Source organism: Argopecten irradians, chromosome 3 (genome assembly GCF_041381155.1).
Source record: "Argopecten irradians isolate NY chromosome 3, Ai_NY, whole genome shotgun sequence".
In the NCBI taxonomy this organism is placed as follows: Eukaryota; Metazoa; Mollusca; class Bivalvia; order Pectinida; family Pectinidae; genus Argopecten; species Argopecten irradians.
The window spans coordinates 20409413-20434926 of record NC_091136.1 but is presented as its reverse complement, the minus strand read 5'-3'; the positions used below and the strand labels follow the sequence as shown (position 1 = coordinate 20434926).

At 34.9% G+C, this 25514-nt stretch overlaps 1 protein-coding gene across 1 annotated transcript; it reads right to left on the bottom strand.

The window, feature by feature from the left end:
• Positions 1-2325: 2325 nt before the first annotated feature.
• On the bottom strand, positions 2326-24691 carry LOC138317790 (ATP-binding cassette sub-family G member 1-like). Its single transcript, XM_069259682.1, has 13 exons — positions 24371-24691; positions 17636-17753; positions 15044-15233; positions 14275-14420; positions 13684-13807; positions 12679-12793; positions 12095-12423; positions 11055-11153; positions 10469-10637; positions 9868-9968; positions 9502-9657; positions 8868-8986; positions 2326-8304 (listed from the first exon to the last, which is right to left on the bottom strand). The coding sequence occupies exons 1-13, from the start codon at positions 24588-24590 to the stop codon at positions 8079-8081; spliced, it is 2112 nt and encodes a 703-aa protein (XP_069115783.1). The 5' UTR covers positions 24591-24691; the 3' UTR covers positions 2326-8078.
• Positions 24692-25514: the final 823 nt, after the last annotated feature.

Genomic DNA, 25514 nt, shown 5'->3' with positions numbered 1-25514 from the left:
CACGAGTCTAAACAGTCAAGTGACCACAGAATTATCAACATGTCCACGAGTCTAAACAGTCAAGTGACCACAGAATTATCAACATGTCCACGAGTCTAAACAGTCAAGTGACCACAGAATTATCAACACGTCCACGAGTCTAAACAGTCAAGTGATCACAGAATTATCAACATGTCCGCAAGTCTAAACAGTCGAGTGATCACAGAATTATCAACATGTCCACGAGTCTAAACAGTCCAGTGATCACAGAATTATCAACATGTCTGTGAGTCTAAACAGTCAAGTGACCACAGAATTATCAACACGTCCACGAGTCTAAACAGTCAAGTGATCATAGAATTATCAACATGTCCGCAAGTCTAAACAGTCGAGTGATCACAGAATTATCAACATGTCCACGAGTCTAAACAGTCCAGTGATCACAGAATTATCAACACGAGTCTAAACAGTCAAGTGATCACAAAATTATCAACACGTCCAGGAGTCTAAACGGTCCAGTGATCACAGAATTATCAACATGTCCACAAGTCTAAACAGTACTTGTACTGTCTTAAACACTATAATCTGAACCCATATACCAGGGTATTTAACTTTTTCTTATCTATTGATCAGTTTCTATATTAATTTGGAGCACTAATTCAAGAGGCAAGCATGCCTTGCCATATTTTATGATGTAGCAATTTGATATTTATGTCAGATTTTCTCTGATCTAATTTCAAGATTGAAATACATTGAAAACAATTACAAAGTCCAGCCATTCTTATCTACAGTAGATGCAGCATGCTGGCTCTTTGAAGACCTCTTCAAAACTTTCCACTAACCATGATGGTATTCAGTGTCCCTGAAAATCTCTGTATACCAATTTTTAATAAAAAAAAAGATATTTTAATTTTTTACCCCTTTAGAGTCCACTGGGGACACTTTGGATTTCCAGACCACTTCAAAATTATAACTATGATATTCAGTGTCCCAAAAGAACCTAGATACCAATTTTAATTGAAATCGGACAATTTTTAAATTGGCTATCTTGGATTTCCCAGGAAAAACTTAAACGCGTATTGCACATGGTTCATACTATCAGCTATTACCATATGAAATTTCAAAATAATTGGCCCATAGGTTTTGAAGAAATCAATACAACGATTACTTAAACAAGAGATCCCAGAGGGATCTTGGCGCCCACCAAAGAATGATCTATGTCTGACAATGGAAAGAGGGATCTTTTCCCTGCTTTTCAAACTTTTTCAAACACACTACATATAAAATTTGAGACAGATCGCTATAGTACTTTCTAAGAAATAGTGGTAACAAACTTCAACAATGAAATCTAAGATGGCGGCCGGTTGGCCATCTTGTTTACCGATCAGTCCCGAAAGGCATTATGCATCAGTCCTAAAAGGTACTATGCACAACTAGGGTACAAGAGGAACCTATCAATGGAATTTGAGAAAGATCCCTTACGTACTTTCTGAGAAATAGCTATAACAAACTTAAACTATCAAAATCCAAGATGGCTGTCGGTCGGCAATCTTGTTCATTGATCGGTCCCAAAATGCAATATGCACAACTAGGTCCTAGGGGAACCTATATATGAAATTTGAGAAAGATCCCTTCAGTACTTTTTGAGAAATAGCGGTAACAAACTTTAACTATCAAAATCCAAGATGGCCGCCTGTCAGCCATCTTGTTCACCGATCGGTCCCAAAATGCACTATGCACAACTAGGGTTCTAGGGAAACCTGTATATGAAATTTGAGAAAGATCCCTTCAGTACTTTTTGAGAAATAGCGGTAACAAACTTTAACTATCAAAATCCAAGATGGCCGCCTGTCAGCCATCTTGTTCACCGATCGGTCCCAAAATGCAATATGCACAACTAGGGTCCTAGGGGAACCTGTATATGAAATTTGAGAAAGATCCCTTCAGCACTTTTTGAGAAATAGCGGTAACAAACTTTAACTATCAAAATCCAAGATGGCCGCCTGTCGGCCATCTTGTTCACCGATCGGTCCCAAAATGCAATATACACAACTAGGATCCTAGGGGAACCTGTATATGAAATTTGAGAAAGATCCCTTCAGCATTTTTTGAGAAATAGTGGTTTCAATATTTAACTATCAAAATCCAAGATGGCCGCCTGTCGGCCATCTTGTTCATCGATCGGTCCCAAAAATGCAATATGCACAACTAGGGTCCTAGGGGAACCTATATATGAAATTTGAGAAAGATCCCTTCAGTACTTTTTGAGAGAAATAGCGGTAACAAACTTTAACTATCAAAATCCAAGATGGCCGCCTGTCGGCCATCTTGTTCACCGATCGGTCCCAAAATGCAATATGCACAACTAGGGTCCTAGGGGAACCTGTATATGAAATTTGAGAAAGATCCCCTCAGCACTTTTTGAGAAATAGCGGTAACAAACTTTAACTATCAAAATCCAAGATGGCTGCCTGTCGGCCATCTTGTTCATTGATCGGTCACAAAATGCAATATGCACAACTAGGGTCCTAGGGGAATCTATATATGAAATTTGAGAAAGATCCCTTCAGTACTTTTTGAGAAATAGCGGTAACAAACTTTAACTATCAAAATCCAAGATGGCCGCCTGTCGGCCATCTTGTTCACCGATCGATTCCAAAATGCAATATGCACAACTAGGGTCCTAGGGGAACCTATATATGAAATTTGAGAAAGATGCCTTCAGTACTTTTTGAGAAATAGCGGTAACAAACTTTAACTATCAAAATCCAAGATGGCCGCCTGTCGGCCATCTTGTTCACCGATCGGTCCCAAAATGCAATATGCACAACTAGGGTCCTAGGGGAACCTACATATGGAATTTGAAAAAGATCCCTTTAGCACTTTCTGAGAAATAGCGGTAACAAGAATTGTTAACGGACGGACGGACGGACGGACGGAAGGACGGACGGACGGACGGAAGGACGGACGGGACGGACGACGGACCACGGACGAAAGGCGATTTGAATAGCCCACCATCTGATGATGGTGGGCTAAAAATGTTAAACTAAAAAAGGAGTATCATGCAGAAATGCCCCATATGCTGTTACAATGATGCTATGTAAGGTATTACCCTTACATTCAAATGGTTGACTTCATTCAAACATGTTGAAATGCCCTTGACCTAAATGCAATAGGGCCTACAGCATGTTGAGGGTAACAGTCTACTGACTGATGACAGGAAGCAGCGATGTGATGGAATTGCATTGTTTGTAGTTGCTGTAGAACACAAGAATATACCCAGGCTGGTTAGGTTAGGCCAATAACAAATACCTTGTGATCATAAAACCACCCCTGACTAGAAAGTACAGTTGTTTAGATTACATCTGTGATATTGCAACAAGCAGGGTTTTAGCACCCCACAACTTCCTTAGTTTGAATGCCAGATTTCTTTGTAGTGAGTAGTTTACAAAAGTTTTACAGTGGAAGTAGAGAAAACAGGAGTTACTTAAAGGTAGAGGAGACAATTCATACAACAGAAATAGTGGTTAAGGACATAATCCATTTGATCTTGAGTATTGCATTTGAAATTAACAAAAATGACCGATATAAAATAGCTACATGTGTACTTAATTTTCTGTTACATGTCTAACAGATACAAAATAGATACTTTGATAAAGACTTAACGACAAGAATATCACTCAATATATATCACTGATAACTGGTAAAAGATTAACAGTCTGTCACAAAATCCTGTTACACACAAAATCACACTCGACATATTATATGGTACAAACAAAACTTCGTCCATCTTAAAAGATAAAACAAGGTTCTAACTCTGCGAACCACCACATATATATTTGTAAAAGAAAAAAACAAACTCCTTTGTGTTAAGATGTCAACAAAACCCTGTGTTATGTACAGATGTGATCAACACATACTCTGTTAACAAAAAGCATCTTTAAACAGAGTTTATCAGAAAAATGTAAAAAGGGTAGACAACTTGTACCTTATATTTAATACTGCATGGAGATAAATTATATGGAATGGACATGTTTTAAGAAATAACTATATACTCCTAAATCATCAAAATGGCTACAGCACTAGGATAAGGTTATCATCAAATTTTAAAGGAGTAGATATGATAGGACCAGTATTTGGCCTTAATTTTTCAGGCTGAAAAATATTAACTCTGGTCCACATCAATTTCACATCAATAAATACTCTCATACTTGCCATTCATCAAAACATAACTTTTTATAACCATGTACACGATGTGCTCCACCTATGACGTCATCAAATTGATGATTTTCCTCTTCTCGCCAAATTTTGCTAGAAATTCATCATCTTTAGGTTAGAAAAGGCTTGAAATGGATTTGGCCGCCACCTTGGAGCAACTTTATATTTTGCATGGATATGTGTAAATACATGATACACAACGTGTGAAAATCTCTTTTTGCTCCACGAAGGCGGCCACATTCATTTTTAGAGAAAACCACTCAAAAAGTATGATTTTTCAAGGATTTTTGTGAAAAATGGCGGGAAACTGCATGTTGATGACGTCATAGTGAACATAATTGGCACATGCGGGATATTTTCAGTATGTAATGTGTTAGCAAATGTATTCAACAGTTATATGGCAAAATAAGTTGGTCTTTACTGGAGAATTAATTTTGGGGCCATATTCGAGTCTTAACGTACCTTCTCCTTTCAAAACTTAACACCATCTAAAAGTGATCAAGTAACTTAAAATTACCTAACAATCATAATTGAAAAGATCACATAATCAACAATTTACATATACAGGTAAGTATTGAATAAGTAGCTTTTAAAGATGCTCCACCGCTGACAAATGGTATTTTTTCACTATCAAAAACAGGAGCAGACGATTTAGTATTTTTCTTCAGTTACAAAAGTTACTTACTTTACACCATTACCACCATTGAAAAGTTTGAGCTTCTAATTTTACTTCAAGTTAAAAATATGAAAAATAATTAATTGCATCCCGAAAAAAATCTGTGTCACTATATCCTATATGGAAGGAAGTACTGATTGCGCATGCACCAAAGGCAAAATAAATTATTTTATATTATTTTTTGTGTTAATTAGACATATATATTCATGATCAAACACCAATTATTGTTGAACTGATGAATATCATTTATGCTTTGTCGGCGGTGGAGCATCTTTAACAAACATTTAATGATATAGAAAAGGGTTCTCTAAACCAAATTCTATCAAGCATTGGATAACATTAACCATAATTAAACCAAAGCTGATTCATATACTATACATATTTTTCTGCTACATTTTCATAATATTTAAACATAAAAACCAGATTGTTGAAGGACATAACACATTGTTTGATAAACAAGTGTGAATAAAACACATTTTTTCTCCAAAATCTTCATATAATCATATTGATTTTCTTTTACTATGTCAAACGTAACAAAGTTTTGCTCCGAGTCGGGGCAGGAGAGTGGCTAACACCCAACTGGTGGTCATGCAACTTCAATCTCATACATTAAACATTTAAGATATTAATTATACACATATTAGCTATTCCATTCTAGGACTAGGAGAGATTTACAGGTGTGCAAGATTTCATTGATAAACAAATCCCAATATTCTGCTGCTATCCTCTCCATTACCATACAGTAACATAAGCGGGAGAGTGTACAATCAGTACAGGAAGTCCTATGGAAAAGTAACAGAAAGTCCTATGGAAAAATTCTGAAACCTTTTTATATATAAACTTATAGAGGAACATAAAAACCATACATTATTTACGTTCAGCTACCATAACATGAATTTGGCATCAGACGTGTCCATGCTTTTTAAACCTTCATCTTATAAACATTGCTCATTATATATGACTGTTTTCAGTTGAAAAATTGTTCTGGTTATGTTATACCACAAACAAAAATGTGTAAGAACAAGAAAAGTTTCGACATGCATAGTGAAAATGCTGATTGATTAATTAAACATGAAGTTTAAATTTCTTGTACAACATCCAACATTATGATGGCACAAATTGGTAAAAAAATAAATTTCAGTAGAATCATCCTACCGGTATACAACTGAATTTTAATAACCTTATAATCATGTATAGGCTGTTTGTTGTCAATGGGCGACATTTTGATGAGAAATGTTTCATATAGTCAATGATATTACATGCAAAAGGTCACAGAAAGTAACACCAATGACTTTATATACAAAGTATGGCTTTATATAATAAAATTAAACATTTCTTCTTCATATCTTAAGTAAACATTTTCAGCCTGGATCATCTAAACTAAATTATTATCAAATCTTTAGCTTAATGGTTGATATCACTTTGTAGTGCCAGTTGTATGCCCAGTGCAAATGAGGTACATATCGTCTATCAGAAATTTTCACCACAAAACTGTAAAATTGTGATGAAGATAATATCGTCTGAACATTCATCTCTCACTGATGGTACATGTAATACTTTTGGCAGTAAAATGGTGAACCATCAAGAGTAACAACTTCTACAAAATATGAACAGTGAAGTTATGTTGATAAAACATGCACTAACAATACTCAGTATTCAAATATATATACAATCAAATATAATTTACCTGTATCATTTACAAAACAAGTTCATATTTTTTATATTAATGGGTCACTATCTTAAAAGTTATGATATTGGTATGAGCACACTAATTATAAAAGGGCACCGCTGTCCACTGACATTTAAATAATAAAGTGCTTCACTTTCAAATGAAGCATCAAGATTATACATAAAGATATAAATGTAAACTGTCATCCCACAATACATTTATAATATGTTGACAGTGATGAAATCAGATTGTATAAAATGTCCGAAGGGTAACATGTTCCATCCGTGTTTCTATTAAGTCTCCACACAATCAGACACATGTTCTAATTAAACAAAAAAATGATTTTTTTTTAATGCTGCATATCCTTCAATATTACATTGACTATCTATTTGTGACAACCTTATCATCAACTAATTTTTGTATATCAGTCTGAGACAAAACATTTTTAGCAAATTCTGGATCTGTACATGTGTGTGAAAAAGTAGCAGCAACTTCTGAATTCATTTTTAAAATGTTCTTAATGGTTTATAGGAGGGCAATACGATCAGCTGTCATTTGTACAATGATAAATAATATGCCTCTTGTAAATACCATGTGTTGGTCCCATTAGATACAGCTGGCTCTGAACTTGGTACAAATGTTGAGTTAGATGAACTTCATACAAATGTTGAGTTAGGTGAACTTCACACAAATGTTGAGTTAGGTGAACTTAATATAAATATTGAGTTAGGTGAACTTCATACAAATGTTGAGCTAGCCTGAATAGACTTGATAACATTGAGGTCAATTTAACCAGAAATATTATGATTTTTAAACTAATGCAAAATGAAATATAGGCACTTAAAAGTGAAGAGTACAATGGTTAAAGCCTAAAACTGATTTAATCAGTAACAGTTTGTCAAGGATTGCTTTCTAAGAGCCATAAAATTTACCTTATTGTGTATCGAAATTTGGATTTTTTTTTTAAATTGGTCTCTTAAAGTGTGGAAAAAAGTTATATGTTCAGGCTGAAATCACCCCAGCAGATATGACCATATCCATAGGGTATCTCTCATCACAGACAAAAACCTTGGAAATCTAATGAGGATAGAGTTCTTTAGAAATTCCACAAAGTAATATAATTATGCAAAAATTATAATGTCATGGAAATAAACCTTTTTTTTCTCTGTGAAAGAAAATTCCTTTCACCTGAATTAAGCAGACTACTAACTGTGTTGTAATCACCCACTGTTTTGACTGGTTGATTTGGTTGTATTTCATCTGTAGGTGACAATGTAAAAATATTACAATCAAATATCACAACTAACTATTCCATCCGGTGTGATGATGTGAAGAATCAAATGTCCAAATCAAAAGAGGAATGGCAAGAATTGACTTGAGTGAAGTTTGTCAACAAATTCCTTGTGTAAATATAAAAACACACTTTAATCTCATAAAATTTGTAGAAAAAGAAAAGCTAAATCTTTTCATACCTTTTTTCTTCAAAAAGAAAACCAAACTCTTGCAACTTTAATCTGACTATTAGTTTTTTTTTTTTTATCTCTGAGCTTTAACTCTCCACCTCAGCACAAAATAACAGCCAATTCGAAGGATAACGAAGAAAACACAAAGCACAATAAAATCAATGTAAAATTTGGCTTCCTCTACGTCCATTTCCTTAAGAATTTGTTCAGGCATGTTAAACATGCATTGTTCTTTATCACAGTCGAGCGACTCCCGGTCGTTACCATATATAGCCTGCAGTACTCCCTCAAAGGAAAACCTGTGGTATAAAAAAATATGTAATTTAATAATTCACACCACTCAGGGTGAAGAAAGTGTTTGACAGAAGGAACAAAGAAATTCTAGCAATTCCTAGTCCTGTCTCCAAGGTCAAGAACATAGAAGTCAGATTAATCTAATTTTGCGTGAGTTATGAATTTTTTGTTTATTTTTACGTCCTATTAACAGCCAGGGTCATGTAAGGACGTGCCAGGTTTGTTGGTGGAGGAAAGCCGGAGTACCCGGAGAAAAACCACCGACCAGCGGTCAGTACCTGGCAACTGCCCCACATGGGATTCGAACCCTCATCCCAGAGGTGGAGGGCTTGTGGTAATATGTCGGGACATCTTAACCACTCGGCCACCGCGGCCCCACTGCGCGTGAGTTATGAAACAGAACAAACAAGTAATAATAATTTCTAAATAAATGAATCATAAATTTATCAAGTCATATCCTGCAAGCCTTTAGTACTCATGGTATTCAATCTCAGTTGTACGTATGGTCAACTTACCTTATATAGAATACATAAGACATTAATCTCAGATGTACGTATGGTCAACTTACCTTATATAGGAAACATAAGACAGCCACTGTAAATAGGCTGGTATTGTCTCAAAGTTGACAAAGAAACCACTGAATAGCAGGATAGGTATAGCTGTTACTGGTCCCAGAAACACTGCCACCTGTACCACACACAAATTAAAGCATTCAACACCGACATTCCTCACTCAGGTTTCCAACACAAAAAGATCTATGACAAATGACTGGGAAATTTCCATTCATCACGTTGTCGTGTTAACATGTATATATTCCTATTGACAAATTCAAGACAGTCTGAAGCTGACTGTCTTGCCTTGACAATCTATCAAATAGAACAACATTCAAATAAGACCTGGGTCCACTTGGTAAAACTTAAGACGATGCATGGCTTGAGAACTTCCTCATTTTTGACATGTTTTATACAGGTGGAACCTGTTCATTTTTTATGAGAAATAGCTATGTATAATAAATATGGATGGAGAACATGTAATTGGAAGGTAGACAACTCTTGATCATTTGATTTTAATTGCAATCTTTTATTAATACCCCTTCTCTGCAAGTCATTATTATCAACCTTCTAATACTGTCATCAATACACTGTAAAATTAATAGTGCAGTGCCCAAAATCTGGATTACAACTGTTTTATTAGGGACTCACCTGTAATGACGTAGCAGCTCCAATGAGAAGACCTAGGGACTGGGCTACCAGAGAGGTCTGGGTAGCTAGGGTCAGGAACATCACAAACCGTGTGAAATCATTGGGCTGTGACGTCATCCAGTACACTATACTACCGTACACAAGTGGAAAGATTATCTGTAAATGAAAGTATTTATATACAATAGACACGTGCTTCCTTATGCAGGCATGTGTTTCTGACAAAAATGACTAAGTAATTTTAGAATTAAAACGCATTGGGAAAATAATCTTCTTCTTGTATACTTTCTCAAAATATGTTGATTTTACATATAAAGTATGAAATAAATTAGACAATTTCATGTTATTCTATACCATGTTAGATCTTACCTGGAATGGCATATCAGCCATTGTTTTAGCCAGGTAGTAGGCCTTCACACTATACCAGTAGTTCAGGTGTTCTCTTACAAACACTGCCATCTCCAGGGGAACTAAAATGTAATCAGGAACAGCTAATAACCTAATACAACCTAATAAGAGCCAAGGCGCTTAAAAAATTAAAGCCAATCAGAAATTTGGACACCTTCCATAACCAGTATAAGCCCTTTACAGTAATTATTCTTTATGAGTGGTGATCTTGAATGTAAGGGGGTTATTGATGTCTATTTAATAGAAACAAATTTGGACTTGCATTTCATAAAATTATTCTACAAAGTAAGCCAAAAATCTATTTTCAAAAGAATCAGTAAGAAAACCAACACATTTAACATACTTTCAGTCTGCATTTAATTTGAAGAAAGTGAAATATGAAGCCTAAAAATGGGGAAAGGGCATGTACACTTAAAAGGGATGGGGACGCTTATTGGGTCAAATACGGTATGTACAAGACCACCATTTTTATTATAAGACCATTTTCTTGGGACCAAATATATAGCCAATTTCTCAAAAGGGGTTTAAGGAAAGTAAGTGGTGGGGATAGGAGAATACTTACATGTCATAACTGTAGGCATCAAAGCGGCAAACATGACAAAGAGGAGACAGAAGAAGAGGAAGCTGGCATTGTTAAGGACCTTACTGGCCTCGTTACCAATTCCCAGGTACAACAAGCCAATCATGATCCCTACACTCAGGTGAGATATAAGCCTTAGTCTTGTTAGTGTCTACAAAAAATTTAATCCATTCAGTGTCAAATCATTCTTGAACAAAAACCGTTTTATTGTGGTAGAAACAGGTCTGACAAACTGGCTGTTGTATAAAATGTTTCTTCATATTTCTTTTTTTTTTGAATAGTTTGTGTTTCTCTACAAATTTTTGGAACTTTTGAAAAATATAGAACTAGAATAAAAGAAATATCACGTATCTTGACAACATGACAATGAAACCTGTCATCTGTAATTCAATCAGTGTCAATGAAATAATACCATGGCCTTGCCAAATTAGCATATATATACACCACCATTCTCCTAAAAGCGGATACACACATTTAATTATTTTTCAACCTTGTAAAGTTTTAATGACCATGCTTGTAGACTAGTAAAGTTTTAATAACCAAAAATATTTGCTTATAAAATACTCACTGTATCTCTCATGATCGACATAAACGTTCTCATGAAGAGGATCCGGAATTGTGTAAAACTGCTGGTGGCAAATGTCAGGATTTCTTTACCATCTCCATCCTACAAATTAGAGACATGATTAAAAGCTTTCAATCTCTAGTTCTATGTTATATCACAAGAAATTAATTGTGTACTAAAATAAGTAGCTAATATGACATATACATTATTTCAGGCTTAACATCTTTAATATATATTCTGTGTGTAACAGTAGTCTTTGTACCCTAAAACATACTGACTAACTGATGACTGCAATCAGCAATGTTTCCTGTTTGAGAAAGTGATCCCTGATTTACCAGACAAGTATATCCTCGCACTAGAACTAGATACCATGAAAGTGTTCTTATCAACAAACAACTAACCACTGACACAGAGTCAATATCGGGCTACTGAGATACTAAAATGATGCGGGCCACCTACAATTAATGGAACCTACCAGTGTGACATTAAAGTTTGATGTCACATTCACCCGAAGATGGGACTAATCAACGTTAATCAAACTTTACTAATTAGTGTCATTTTCGTATATCTAAAAATCAACAAATTAAAATCAAGCAAGTATATGCACAGGTTATAATTCAATCAAATATTACTCTCGGCTCAAACAATGAATAATTAAAAATCAACAAAATGCTCCATTACCTTAGTAATACATTGTGTGTGTACATACAAACTTAAAATAAAATACAAATATAAAAGAGAGTGGTACCGACCATATAGGGTTTCACATCCCCTACCATGGGATGTCCATTTGGTTACATCATTTTTATAAATCTCCCTAAAACACAAACCATGGAATAGACAGTGGTACTGACCATAGGGTCTCATCATACCTTCAGCATATCCTTCCCTAAAACACAAACCATGGGATGGACACTGGTACCGATCATAGGGTTTCACATCCCCTACCATGGGATGTCCATTTGACTACATCATGTGTATAAATCTCCCTAAAACACAAACCATAGGATGGACAGTGGTACCAACCATAGGGTTTCACCTACCTGTAAAGACTCTTTCTTCAGGTCACCGTTCTGTAGCTGGTTCACTGACATGTTTGGTAAATGTCCATTAGAAGTTCCATTACATTTGGTCAATCTACTCTTCTCGTCTAGGTTATTCATCAACTGTCCATCCTCATCAATATGTTTGGTTGCCATACCATTTGATACACCGTTACTAACGACCTTGACCTCTGACGCCTCCTCCAGACCTTCCTTTATGGCCTTCATCCTGTCCTGAAGAGCAAGTTCCTCACATTTGCCATTTTTTACGGCCATGATTAACTGTAATACCTTATCCGTTCCACACTCTCCTGCTGCAATCTCCATCACTGTCATCAAAATAATGGTTCAAGTCATTAAATGATTGCATTGATCAAAGCTGAGGCAGTGATGGTTGAATGATTAATATGTTTTGACATAACCACAAGCCCTCCATCTGTGGTTTGGGAATTCAAAACCAATCTGACAACTGTGACAAAACAATTAATCTAAAATTGCTGTCATCAAAATGATGAATGATTAATATCATGATAACAAATCTAAATGTGAGAACCTTGATATGAAAATTGTTTGCCAATACCTACCAAAGTCTGCAGGGTTGTGATACGGTGGACAGACACAGCCTTGAGAGTTGAAGTACGGAATGACATTGTTGATAGTTCCACGGTATATACAGTTTCCCTCTCCCAACATGTACAGCTGCAACACAGAACAAACATAATTAAATTAAACCTCATTATCATAATTCTTTTAAAACTCCAAACCCCAAATTTATTAGAAGTAGTGTGTTGGTTCCAGCCAATCTTCCAGCTTTGCAGTTTAAAATTAAATATCAAAGTATTAGGAAAGCTTTTTACGTGCATTTTCATTGGCTTAAAAATTTACTTTATCAGCCCATAAAGGCAAAAATGGCGTCGCCGTTTATAACGTTGCTTCTGATTGGCTGAGATGACGGCGTAATGATTTCATAGACAAAAGAGTCCCATAATGAATTTTGAATATTGAAGAGATTATCTTTAGTAAATTGAATTATAAGGATTAATTTGAATAGATTTTTTATGTTATGGAGATATAACACAAAAATCTGAGTGTACTCTCATCATAAACCGCTTCGCGGTTTATTTAGAGTACACTCAGATTTTTGTGTTATATCTCCATAACATAAAAAATCTATTCAAGTTAATCCTTAAATATCAAAGTATTAGGAAAGCTTTACTTCTGTCACATCGCGTTTGGGACAAAGATGTCTGATGTATCTAAATTGTTCTAGAGTTTATCTCATTCACCCCTAGAATTTTATAATGAGCTGTTCCAGTTTTAGTTTTAGAATGGTTCAAATGTGTCTTTAGGGGTAGATGAGTTGATGCTGTGTTTTGAACCCCTTTAAATCTTTCAAAAGATTTGGGCTATATATTCACAATCATTTTGTGAAAAAATTAATTATTTCAAAATTTTGAGGAGTTTGGCAATTAGTTTGAATATTGTGTTCTACTTACAGTTTGTATGCACTGATCAATTTCAATTGACAATTACAAAATCAATTATTTAATAACATTATACACTACTTTGGTTTGCTGTATTCTACTCACATAATCAAACATTTCGAAGAGTTTGGCACTCGGTTGGTGGATTGTACACACGATGGTCCTGCCCCCTCCAGCCAAGGCCTTTAGCACCGATACACACTGGAAGCATGAGGCACTGTCCAACCCACTGTGGAATGGAAATAGAGGAGCATGGAAATTAAAACATTCGGGTCTCTCTATGAATTCTGATATCAAAAAAGCCATTGTGACAATTCAATTCAAGTCTGATACATGGTACATGTACCTTGAAAAGATGGATGTAACAAATAAATCTTTTAAAATCAAAATAAAGACGAAGCCTACGAGTAAATGTAATCTAATCCATAACATAAAATATCATCTTATGACCATTTTTGTGCTGAACCATACGTAAATCTCAAAGTTTGTAAGCGTAATAATTTATTGAGATGATAAGATTTGCTTGACTCATCTTGTGGATGTAGAGGATTATCATAGGTTGTTTGTATTAGATACATATTTATCTTACCCAGTTTGACTACTTAAGACTCTTACCCATCAGGTTGAGATTCTACCGCCTCACCCCAGATGGGTGAATGATTCTATTAATCCCTATCTATAATACCACTGTCATACCTGGTTGGTTCATCGAAAAACATGATTGGTGGGTTGTTGACGAGCTCCAGGGCAATAGACAGACGCTTCCTCTGTCCACCTGACAGCTTTATTGTTCTTGTCTTCTTAGTTGCCATCAATCCTAATGCTTCCAGAATTTCATCAACCTATGTGAATTAAATCCCCACAATATTTTAATGTATAATCTCTAAATGTGTTGTTTCTTGACATATAATATTTAATTAAGGTTTACTGTAATAAGTCAATCAAAACTTATTTTAACTATATTTGTTGTTTATCGTTTGTCATTTGCAAAAATAGGTCGACCGGAAGGCGCAAGCTTGAAAACGCGACGTTTTGGAACGACTTTGTCATCCAGCTGTTCCATTAATCTCGTTTCTCGTCGTATATGGGTGTCATAATTTTAAATATGATATAATAACCTTTAATAATTTTTATTTTAATAAATTATTCTAATGTAAATATATGGATTGAATGTATTTTTCTAATTTTCATAGCGGGTAAGAATAGCAGAAGCTATCTACATATCTTCCGAGGAGCCCTTATGCGCTCCACTGGATTTGTAGATAGATTTTGCTATTCATAGCTGCTATGAAAATTAGAAAAATACATTCAATCTCTACGTGCAGATAGGAAAAAGGTTTTCATGATCATCTTTCCTATTGTAACACAGACAAATTCTTCCTTCAGCAACATGTTTCTTACATGAAATATTTGTGACACCACAATATCAGTATTAAGATACTAAGGTTAACACAATGTTACAGACCAGGTCCTCCTTTTCTTTGAGTGACATCTTCTCTGCCAATTTGAGATGGGCGGAGCACATCATCGCCTCCTCAACACTAAGATGTGGGAGTAAATGGTCGTCCTGCATGATGTAGCACGAGTTTTTACGGAAACGACGCAAGTCACGATCATGACCATTGACCAGAATCTGTCCTGTTATATTCTTTGTCCTGTCAAGTATAAAACAGACCTCAGTCACTATGTGGAAAATAATCTTAATTACAAGGAAATGTTACAAATCTTAATATATTTATATATGCTTATTTATATAATGACGAATTTAGGTACCTTTTGTAACTCCATGTCAAACTTAAGTCTCCATTTTCTTTCTGCAGTGGTACATAACCATTGCATTTATTAATGTATTCTCTTCCAGAAAAAAGCACTATATTGTAGACAAAGTTTAGTTTGTCCTTAAATTTTTTGATGAGAATTTTAGTTGTTATTGGCTAAATTGATGGCATACAGTTTCCTGTCGAGGTTTACAAAGTAATTCCCATAAGTCTATTCTAACAAGCTCTACACATGCAGAATAATTAAATCACAGACCTACAGTGATCAGTATACCACATAAACCTATAGTCAGTAACACATAAACCTATAGTCAGTATCACATAACCAATAGTCAGTACCACATAACCTATAGTCAGTATCACATAACCTATAGTCAGTACCACATAACCTATAGTCAGTACCACATAACCTATAGTCAGTACCACATAACCTATAGTCAGTATCACATAACCTATAGTCAGTATCACATAACCTATAGTCAGTACCACATAACCTATAATCAGTACCACATAACCAATAATCAGTACCACATAACCAATAGTCAGTATCACATAACCTATAGTCAGTACCACATAACCTATAATCAGTATCACATAAACCTATAGTCAGTACCACATAACCAATAGTCAGTACCACATAACCAATAGTCAGTATCACATAACCTATAGTCAGTATCACATAACCTATAGTCAGTACCACATAACCTATAGTCAATATCACATAAACCTATAGTCAGTACCACATAACCAATAGTCAGTACCACATAACCAATAGTCAGTATCACATAACCTATAGTCAGTACCACATAACCTTTAGTCAGTACCACATAACCTATAGTCAGTACCACATATCCTTTAGTCAGTACCACATAACCTATAGTCAGTACCACATAACCAATAGTCAGTACCACATAACCTATAGTCAGTACCACATAACCTTTAGTCAGTACCACATAACCTATAGTCAGTACCACATATCCTTTAGTCAGTACCACATAACCTATAGTCAGTACCACATATCCTTTAGTCAGTACCACATAACCAATAGTCAGTACCACATAACCTATAGTCAGTATCACATAACCTATAGTCAGTACATGTATCACATAAACCTATATTCTGTACCACATAACCAATAGTCAGTACCACACAACCAATAGTCAGTATCACATAACCTATAGTCAGTACCACATAACCTTTAGTCAGTACCACATAACCTATAGTCAGTACCACATATCCTTTAGTCAGTACCACATAACCTATAGTCAGTACCACATAACCAATAATCAGTACCACATAACCAATAGTCAGTACCACATAACCTATAGTCAGTACCACATAACCAATAGTCAATATCACAGAACCTATAGTCAGTACCACATAACCTTTAGTCAGTACCACATAACCTATAGTCAGTACCACATAACCTATAGTCAGTGCCACATATCCTTTAGTCAGTACCACATAACCTATAGTCAGTACCACATAACCTATAGTCAGTATCACATAACCTATAGTCAGTACATGTATCACATAAACCTATATTCAGTACCACATAACCAATAGTCAGTACCACACAACCAATAGTCAGTATCACATAACCTATAGTCAGTACCACATAACCTTTAGTCAGTACCACATAACCTATAGTCAGTACCACATATCCTTTAGTCAGTACCACATAACCTATAGTCAGTACCACATAACCTATAGTCAGTACCACATAACCAATAGTCAGTACCACATAACCTATAGTCAGTACCACATAACCAATAGTCAATATCACAGAACCTATAGTCAGTACCACATAACCTATAGTCAGTACCACATAACCTATAGTCAGTACCACATAACCTATAGTCAGTACCACATAACCTATAGTCAGTACCACATAACCTATAGTCAGTACCACATAACCTATAGTCAGTACCACATAACCTAGTCAGAACCACATAACCTATAGTCAGTACCACATATCCTTTAGTCAGTACCACATAACCTATAGTCAGTACCACATAACCTAGTCAGTACCACATAATAACCTGTAGTTGGCCACATAGTTGCCCATCTTGAGTTTTGAACTTGTAGTAAAAACTTTGATGGCCATGACGAGTTATAATTGAGCGTCAGAATAACTTTTCTAATTATGTACCACTAATTAGCCAGCAAAGTCCATTGAAATAGACGAATTAATATAGCTATAGGGATAAGATAAGGAATTTCAGTTGTAAAACAAAAATTCTGTACATGTAAGTACTATAGTACTTGGTAATATTTACCTGTATCCTGCTAGGATGTTCATCAGTGATGATTTACCAGCCCCAGAAGGGCCCATGATGGCTGTCAAATTTCCAGCATTGAACTGCCCTGACACATTCTTCAATATAACCTTTTCATCTGAAAAATACCAAATCAATTTACAAATGATAAAAATTCAAATTAAAATAATTTGGTATTCATTAACTAAAATTTATTTTTTCAGGTGTTTGTGAAGACAGGCTATTGGCTTCCTAAATGAGTGATGCAATATCTGTTATCTGTGTCAAAACAATATGACCTAGAAATTTGATCTAATTAAAATTGGACTTGTGTACAATTCCGTAGTCGAATGCTGGAAATGCTGGGATTAAATAAAATTGCAGGTTCCAGAATAACTGAGAATGGTTTTAAATAATGAATACCAACATTTTACCTGTCCACAATGTTTTTCTCCAAAACTGATTAAAAGATTATGTAATTAGCATTCAGCAAAATATGTAGATGCTAGTATAGATTTTATAATAAATATGAACAAAATGTATGTGTCATAGCAGGGAGATATGTAAATGGTGTTTTGGACATATGCATAATTTTTTATATACAATAATGTATATATGGTATATAAATTATATAGCATAAAGCCACGCACAGAAACTGCTAATAAATAAACAGACAGTTTATAACAGTATATCAGTGAGTCTGCCAATAGTATATATGTAGCTGATCATGATATGACAGTTTTGACTGTACCTGTAATCAAAGTACTAAATTTGAGTTTTAATTTAGTGATTATTCTAGATATACTTTGGATAAAACTAGATTTCAAATTATGTACATTTTTTTACTTTGTCTATCTATGGATTAAATGACACTGTGATTACTATATATATATACATACATATATATGCTGTGTGTAAGAATATATACACATACAAGAGCTGGACTGGCTGTTTTGGACTTTGATCAAATACAAGTTACAACAAAAGGAGTGGACTCTATTGTACACTACTATGTACTCTGTTAGGATCAGCATATATAGATATATATCTACTGCTCAACAATTGATCACATAGTTCATATCAGGATTTTTTTAACCATTTGATTATCAATGAGAGGAAACATCTATACTAGTCACCTTAACTACAAGTCAGGACCACATCAAATTGAACCAATATTTGTGTTATCTAGTGAAGACAACACTTTAAGACCTGGGTCTAGTTTCATCAATATTCCCTAACTTTAAGGAATTCCTTTTGATTAACTTAAATTTTGTAATGCTTTCCTATGGAAAATTTTAAATTAAGAGATTCCTTAAATTTAAGGAATGTTCATGACATTGGGTCCTGCACTGCTGTCAATGAAGCAGAAATCCTCACTCTTTTGAAACACCTGGTTTTACCTTATAATTCAGCAACTTTTAGTTTGGTTCTTATGTACAGTATGTCACTTTTTTCTCAGAATATGAAATTTTGATAATATAACATTACTAACAGCAGCTGATGGTTTACATGAAAATATCATAATTCTCAGTCATGGCTGTTGGAAATTATGGACCCTGATAAAATGACCCTATATATGACAGAGGAATTCACCAAACCTTATGGTTTTCAATATATCATGACCGTGAGAAACACAGTTGCTTGCATTATGCCACCCTGCACTAATCACTTATGATATATCATATGTGCAGCAGAGTGCACCCAACCATATGTGTGTATTATATGTGGGTCTCAATCGATAAGTGTCCCCAAAACCCATATGTAAATTACATTCTGATGGTTTGTAAGTTTTGACATCTTTTGGGGACATGGTAGACTAGCCATCTTGGAATTCTCAGGAAACATTTGCACATCTAGATATACCAGCAACCTTTTGGTTTAGTTTGGTATGAGACTTATTCAAAGTTGTATGTGCTGTATTTTTCATACTCACAATCAAAATGAGCCTTTAAATTAATATGTTATTCATCACTAAAAGTTACCAATTTCAACATTTTGGGAATTACAGTACTTTCCATGCATATGATTTAATTTTACATGTACAAATAAGAGCTGAAAATGATTTTTGGCAGTAAAGCCAAAAATGATTATATTTACATCTACAGTGTGAAGTGAAATAAATAAGAGTGCATACGGTCAGACCGTCCCATGAAGCCAAATTGTAGTCTATATATATATAGCTACAATATATATAAATTTATTACACATTTTTACAGTGTTATTAGTAATTGTAAAGTGATTTCTGCAGATATGTTTCTATCTATTTGGCATCTTAACATATACTTAAGGCATAAAAAACAACAATTTTAGAATACATACATAATTTTTGTGTCATAATTAATAACTGATGTTAATAAGGCATCTGAAGCCAATTGAATGATATACACAGCTTAATTAATTCACCAAACCTTATGGTTTTCAATATATTAAGGAAGAAAAAAATAACATTAAAATTTTCGACCAGTTACGGCACATATAATTTAACAACATCTCCATGAGTACATCTACTATATATATGCTATGTCTTATGTTTGTGAATGTTGATCTGTATATTTTAGGAGGCTGTGTGCACCTCCATGTACCGGTAACCCTTTTAGATAAATCTCTAGAAACTCTAGATCTAATGTGGATGGACAGGTAGAGGAGATGGACAATGATTGCTATCACTGATACAAGGCCCTAATAAATAAGGTTTCAATCATCACATTGACCCATTACGAGTGCAAGTTATGCTAGTAAAACTCTATCTACCTATCATTTCTCTATCTATCAGGTCGATCACCTGAAGCTGTTTGGATAGTATGGAGAATTGATTACACGACCAGATAACTGTTTATACTACAAACACACCATCATCAGCCTATCATACAAACAGTGGCCTGATCTATCACACATCAGGCACCAAGAATTCTCCTTCCATAAACACAAAAATACCTAGCAAAAAGTAATAGTTTCACAGCCCAGTAAACTGAGGGATTCCACACACAAAAGCACCAACCTTTTATAAAATATATGGAGACTATAAAACTTCAACGACAGAAGCACTATATCTAAAGGTGTTTTGAAGAAAAGGTTGCTTGATTTCTTTAGTTTATACTTTTAAGTTGGTGCATAAGAGAGACGTCCCATATAGACTCATATATATACAAGTAACATATACATAGAGAAGAGTAACAATCAATGCATCCTAACATTGGATCGCAGTGAAGTACTTCCAGTACCTGTAAATCATCCAAAAATTTGGATGAACTTAGTTGGTTAAGGCTTTAAATTTCATTATTTGCGTATTTGCTTCAGAAAAAATAAACTGCACTGGAAATAAATAATCCCATTCCTTGTTTTGTTTCATTTATACATGTATTATTTTTTTTCCCAAATCTTGGATTTCTTTACACATTTTCTCAAATTCAAAGCCATGGGATCATTTCCAAAGTAGTGAAAAAAAGCAAGTAAGTATACATCTAAATTGGCATCCTAGAAACAATAAAGTTGTCTCCCATATTTGGCAGTAAATGAGTTGACCAACAAAGAGCTGTGTGAGCCTTACACAATAAATTAATACTATAGCTAGCTAGTCTGATTGGTTTTTATTAGTTTTATTAGTTTAACATCCTATTAACAGCCAGGGCCATGTAAGGACATGCCAGGTTGTTGGTGGAGGAAAGCCGGAGTACCCATAGAAAAACCACCGACCAGTGGTCAGTACCTGACAAGTGCGCATTTCCCACATGAGATTTTAACCTGCATCTCAGAGGTGGAGGGCTTGTGGTAATCATATTATGTCGGAACATCTTCCCACTCGGCCACCGCAGCCCCAAGTCTGATTGGTGCAATGAAAATATGATTAACACTATATCTTTTAATTCCACTTAATTAGATATAGAGAATCTTTTAATAATAGCATTCCATTAAAGTTAGTTTGCTCACATTTTGAAGACCTTTTTCACCCCTGTTCTTCTGTTCAGATGCCTATATTCCATCAATCTTGCTATATCAGTTTAAAAACAGCATTTTGTCACAGCATGCAAGTGTGTATAGATATGATACTTGCATGTATTATATATATTTTATTGTTGGCACTAAATAAAAGCTTTAAACCATACCAGAAATGGATATTGCAAGCTATTTTGTTCTCTAAATTAGATATTCAAGATTCTGTAGGTAAGTAAACACTGGGTAATTTGATTTTACAAACAAAAAGCCCTGGCATGGGCATTAAACAGTCATCTGGATCTGATAACTTTGGCACCAATTGAATAAGATAACATTTAAATTATGTTTTTCAAGATGGACATTATTGGCTATTTTTAGAGTCTAAAAATATCAACACTTCTTAGGCTGTCTCTCATTACGTTCATACTTTTCAGCACTACTAGTTGAACTGATGAACTTTAAACATTTTTTTTTTTTGCAAAATAACATCCAAGAAAATAACAGCACTTGGTCAATACAATGCAAGATTTTTTTAGCAAGTTCTAGCTAATATCACACTAATAAAATGTGTTTTCTTGATGGCAATTAAAAAAATGCAACCATCTTTACGATTGACATGAAAAATAACAACACTTGGTCCATTGGTAAGGACCATGCCAGGATCATTTCAGCTAAATTGCACTTGTACAACTTGAGAAGAATTTGAGGGAAATGCATCATCAAGATGGTGGCCGAATAGCGAACATCTTGGATTTCAGATCAACTTGAAAAATAAAAACTCTTGGTTGGAACAATGACTGGATTATTTCAGACAATATTCTTTTATAAATCACACTAGTACCAGGGGTAGAACTTTAAAATGTGAGAAGTTTAATTTATGCACTGTATCATTCTAACTAAAGCTGTCAAACTTTCGGCAAGTTATTGGTGTTTGACTGTTACTGGTAAATGTAGCTTAAAGAATCTTTCCTCTCGGGTTGAGATTTCCCTGATTCACTTTCCCTAAAAGGGTAAAAGATTGTATTAAGTTTTTCCCTATCTATTAAAGGGAAATACAGCTTAACTTGTGATCACAGGGGCTTGTTATGAATACTCTATTGTACCATGGATGAGTTAAAGGGACATGAACCTAAATAAACCATGTAAATTTGAGTAAAATACATATTTAAGACGTGTAAAATAGCTTACTAAGTAATATATATCAGTTATTGTGCAAGTGTGTCAAATAAAATAATTATAATGGAAATTCCATCTTTCTGTATTTTGAACCGCCCCGGTCGAATTTTGTAACGATAGTATAGTAGTGTTGAACTTTAGTGACCTCCCACAATGCACTGCACAAATGTAAACAAAATGGTGGGTCAAAAACGTGGGTGAAGCGAACACAAACGAATTCTGATAGAAAACATTGTACGTCAAGAGTCATTACGTGCGTGATTTGGAAAGTTGGTACATATAAATGGATCGCTGAAATGCAAGAGACAGGAGCAAATCCCCACTTTATACTTGCGTGATGTACATATGTGCAATAAGTCAGGAACCTCACTTCGCGGTGCCCTGTCGAATGAAGTCTCGTTTGACATTTGACTTATCATTCTTACGCTAAATACAAATTGTTTTATAACAAATTTGGCTTAAACTTTATTTGTCAACCATCGTAAATTAGAAAATAATCTTAAAATGTGGAAAACAAATAGTCCTTGTCATGTCAGCAAGTTTGTTGTTCATTATAACCTCGCTTTCGGCCAGCTTTCGCTTTATGTTCCAAAAATAGAATATGACGGTCTATTTTTATCATTTTTGAGGTAGGTATATATTCCCCACGTTTTCCTGTCGTTTTAAATAACCAATCATTGTAATAAAATATTCAATAAACATCTGAAAACCATATCTAAGCATACAGAACAACTTATTTAAGGTTCATGTCCCTTTAACACTGCAGCATAATAATCATTTACAATGCTGGTATGTTCGATATTCTAGAATATAATCTACTAATGGTATGATAAAACGGGATATACAATTGTAATATGCAACATTAACAGGACAGGAGTAAATGCAGGGGCCAGACCAAAATTTGAACTTGGGCCCCCCGAACACTAGCCACATGCTCTGCTGACTGAGCTACCTGGCCACCAATGATCCACCCAGTCCAATTCCTGCGCATTCCTCCCTCTTTTCTCCAAATCTTCGCCCAAGAAGACAATTCACAATATTTTACATCCCTCGCCAAGCGTGCTCCCAATGCTTGAAAGAGAAGTTAGCATGTTTGCCAATATTTTGTAACAGGAGGGGAAAATGTAGCAGTCAGACGTGATCGACCAGCAAAGATTGGAACGCCAGGACATCCGAAAATTAGCTAGCCAAATGGTCTATTGACTCAGTTACCTGATCACTGATTATCGAACCAGTCGAATTCTGCAACAAATACATGTACGTACATGGTAGCTAGGCTTACTATAACTTGTATCAAGTCTTATATTATCAACCAGTCGAATTCTGCAACAAATACATGTACGTACAAAATGTACATGGTAGGCTTACTATATTTAGTATCAAGTCTTATATTATCCTGTATTATTTATCAGTTCACACTTCACACACAGGCGTCTGCTTCTGGATATATCCCATATAGCAGGGGTAGGCTATAAATTGTTTTTCAATTGCAAAACCAGAACGTAGCAGACGCCTGTGGTTCATACATGAAAGGCCTATAGCTATACAACACATACATTGTATCCCTGTGTCAAGACCTTTGCACTAGTTGTCACCACTGTGTGCCTCATACATATCTTCATATACTGTACATATAGAAGCTGATACCTTTATGTCTGCCTTGTTTAACACTGTACACCAAATCTGTGAACTCTATGTCGACAGCCTTTCGTTCAGATATATTAGCAAATTGACAATTCTCAAATCTGTTGATATCTTTTGACGACGAGTCGTTGTCTGATGATGACGATTTCCGACTGTTCATATGGCCATCATTTATTCCTACAGGTAAAGGAAGGTGTGAATGTGTACATAAAAGTTCTGCCATTGCTGTCACTTTCTGTATTATCAGAAATATCCAGTTGGTTTCGCTAGAGATACGTCGCCATTTTCCCGTATTATTCTTTGTCCTTCATTGCCTCGAGAGGTAGACCAATCAGAACTCACCAAAATGGACAAGTCCAAATACTCAAAGGGGTAACAAATTAACTAAATAACAACAATAAATTATGGATATCAATTTGTTCCCTTGAATTTTAATCTCATGATTGTATAATTAATATCTTTGCTATCTGAATGATATGTCACTAGCGTAAGAACTCCATCGTTCCAATTTATGTAAAGTAAATACGACTTTAAGACTGCCCACCCCTACTCAATTTATTACACCGGAAGTAAACAAATAACCATGTGACCAACTACACACGTTGTCGAAGTATTAGACTTGATAGAGCCCGACTAATTTATAACACATAAGAAAAGTCGACTTGTCATTTGCCATTTGATTACATTATTTGCATTTGATTTATGATAATATACACGTTATCATGACGATTTGAAAACAATATTTTGTATGATTTGGTCATAAACATACTAGTTCAGAACTTTTTCGGATGTCGTTTTTATAGTTTATAGGGATACATCACGGACCAGTTTGAAAATCTTTGTAATTAATAACAATGAGGCGTGTGACACATTTGCCAAGTAATTAAGGAAAATTTTTAGTAACCAATCTTCCTTAAAATCTGTAATGCTTTCCTATACATGGATAACTTTAAGTTAAGGCCGGGATTCCTCAAATTTAAGGGAAAGGAATTGACCAGTTTGAAAATCTTTGTAATTAATAACAATGAGGCGTGTGACACATTTGCCAAGTAATTAAGGAAACTTTTTAGTAACCAATCTTCCTTAAAATCTGTAATGCTTTCCTATACATGGAGACGCCTGTGCTTTAAGTTAAGGCCGGGATTCC

Excerpts from the sequence above, each read along its gene's own strand:
- LOC138317790 (XM_069259682.1), bottom strand. The coding sequence starts at position 24,590 with ATGGCAGAACTTTTATGTACACATTCACACCTTCCTTTACCTGTAGGA. Across the intron at positions 12,424-12,678 it reads TCACAACCCTGCAGACTTTG|TGATGGAGATTGCAGCAGGA; the intron begins GTAGGTATTGGC and ends TTTTGATGACAG. Across the intron at positions 9,658-9,867 it reads TGGCTGATATGCCATTCCAG|ATAATCTTTCCACTTGTGTA; the intron begins GTAAGATCTAAC and ends TTTCATTTACAG.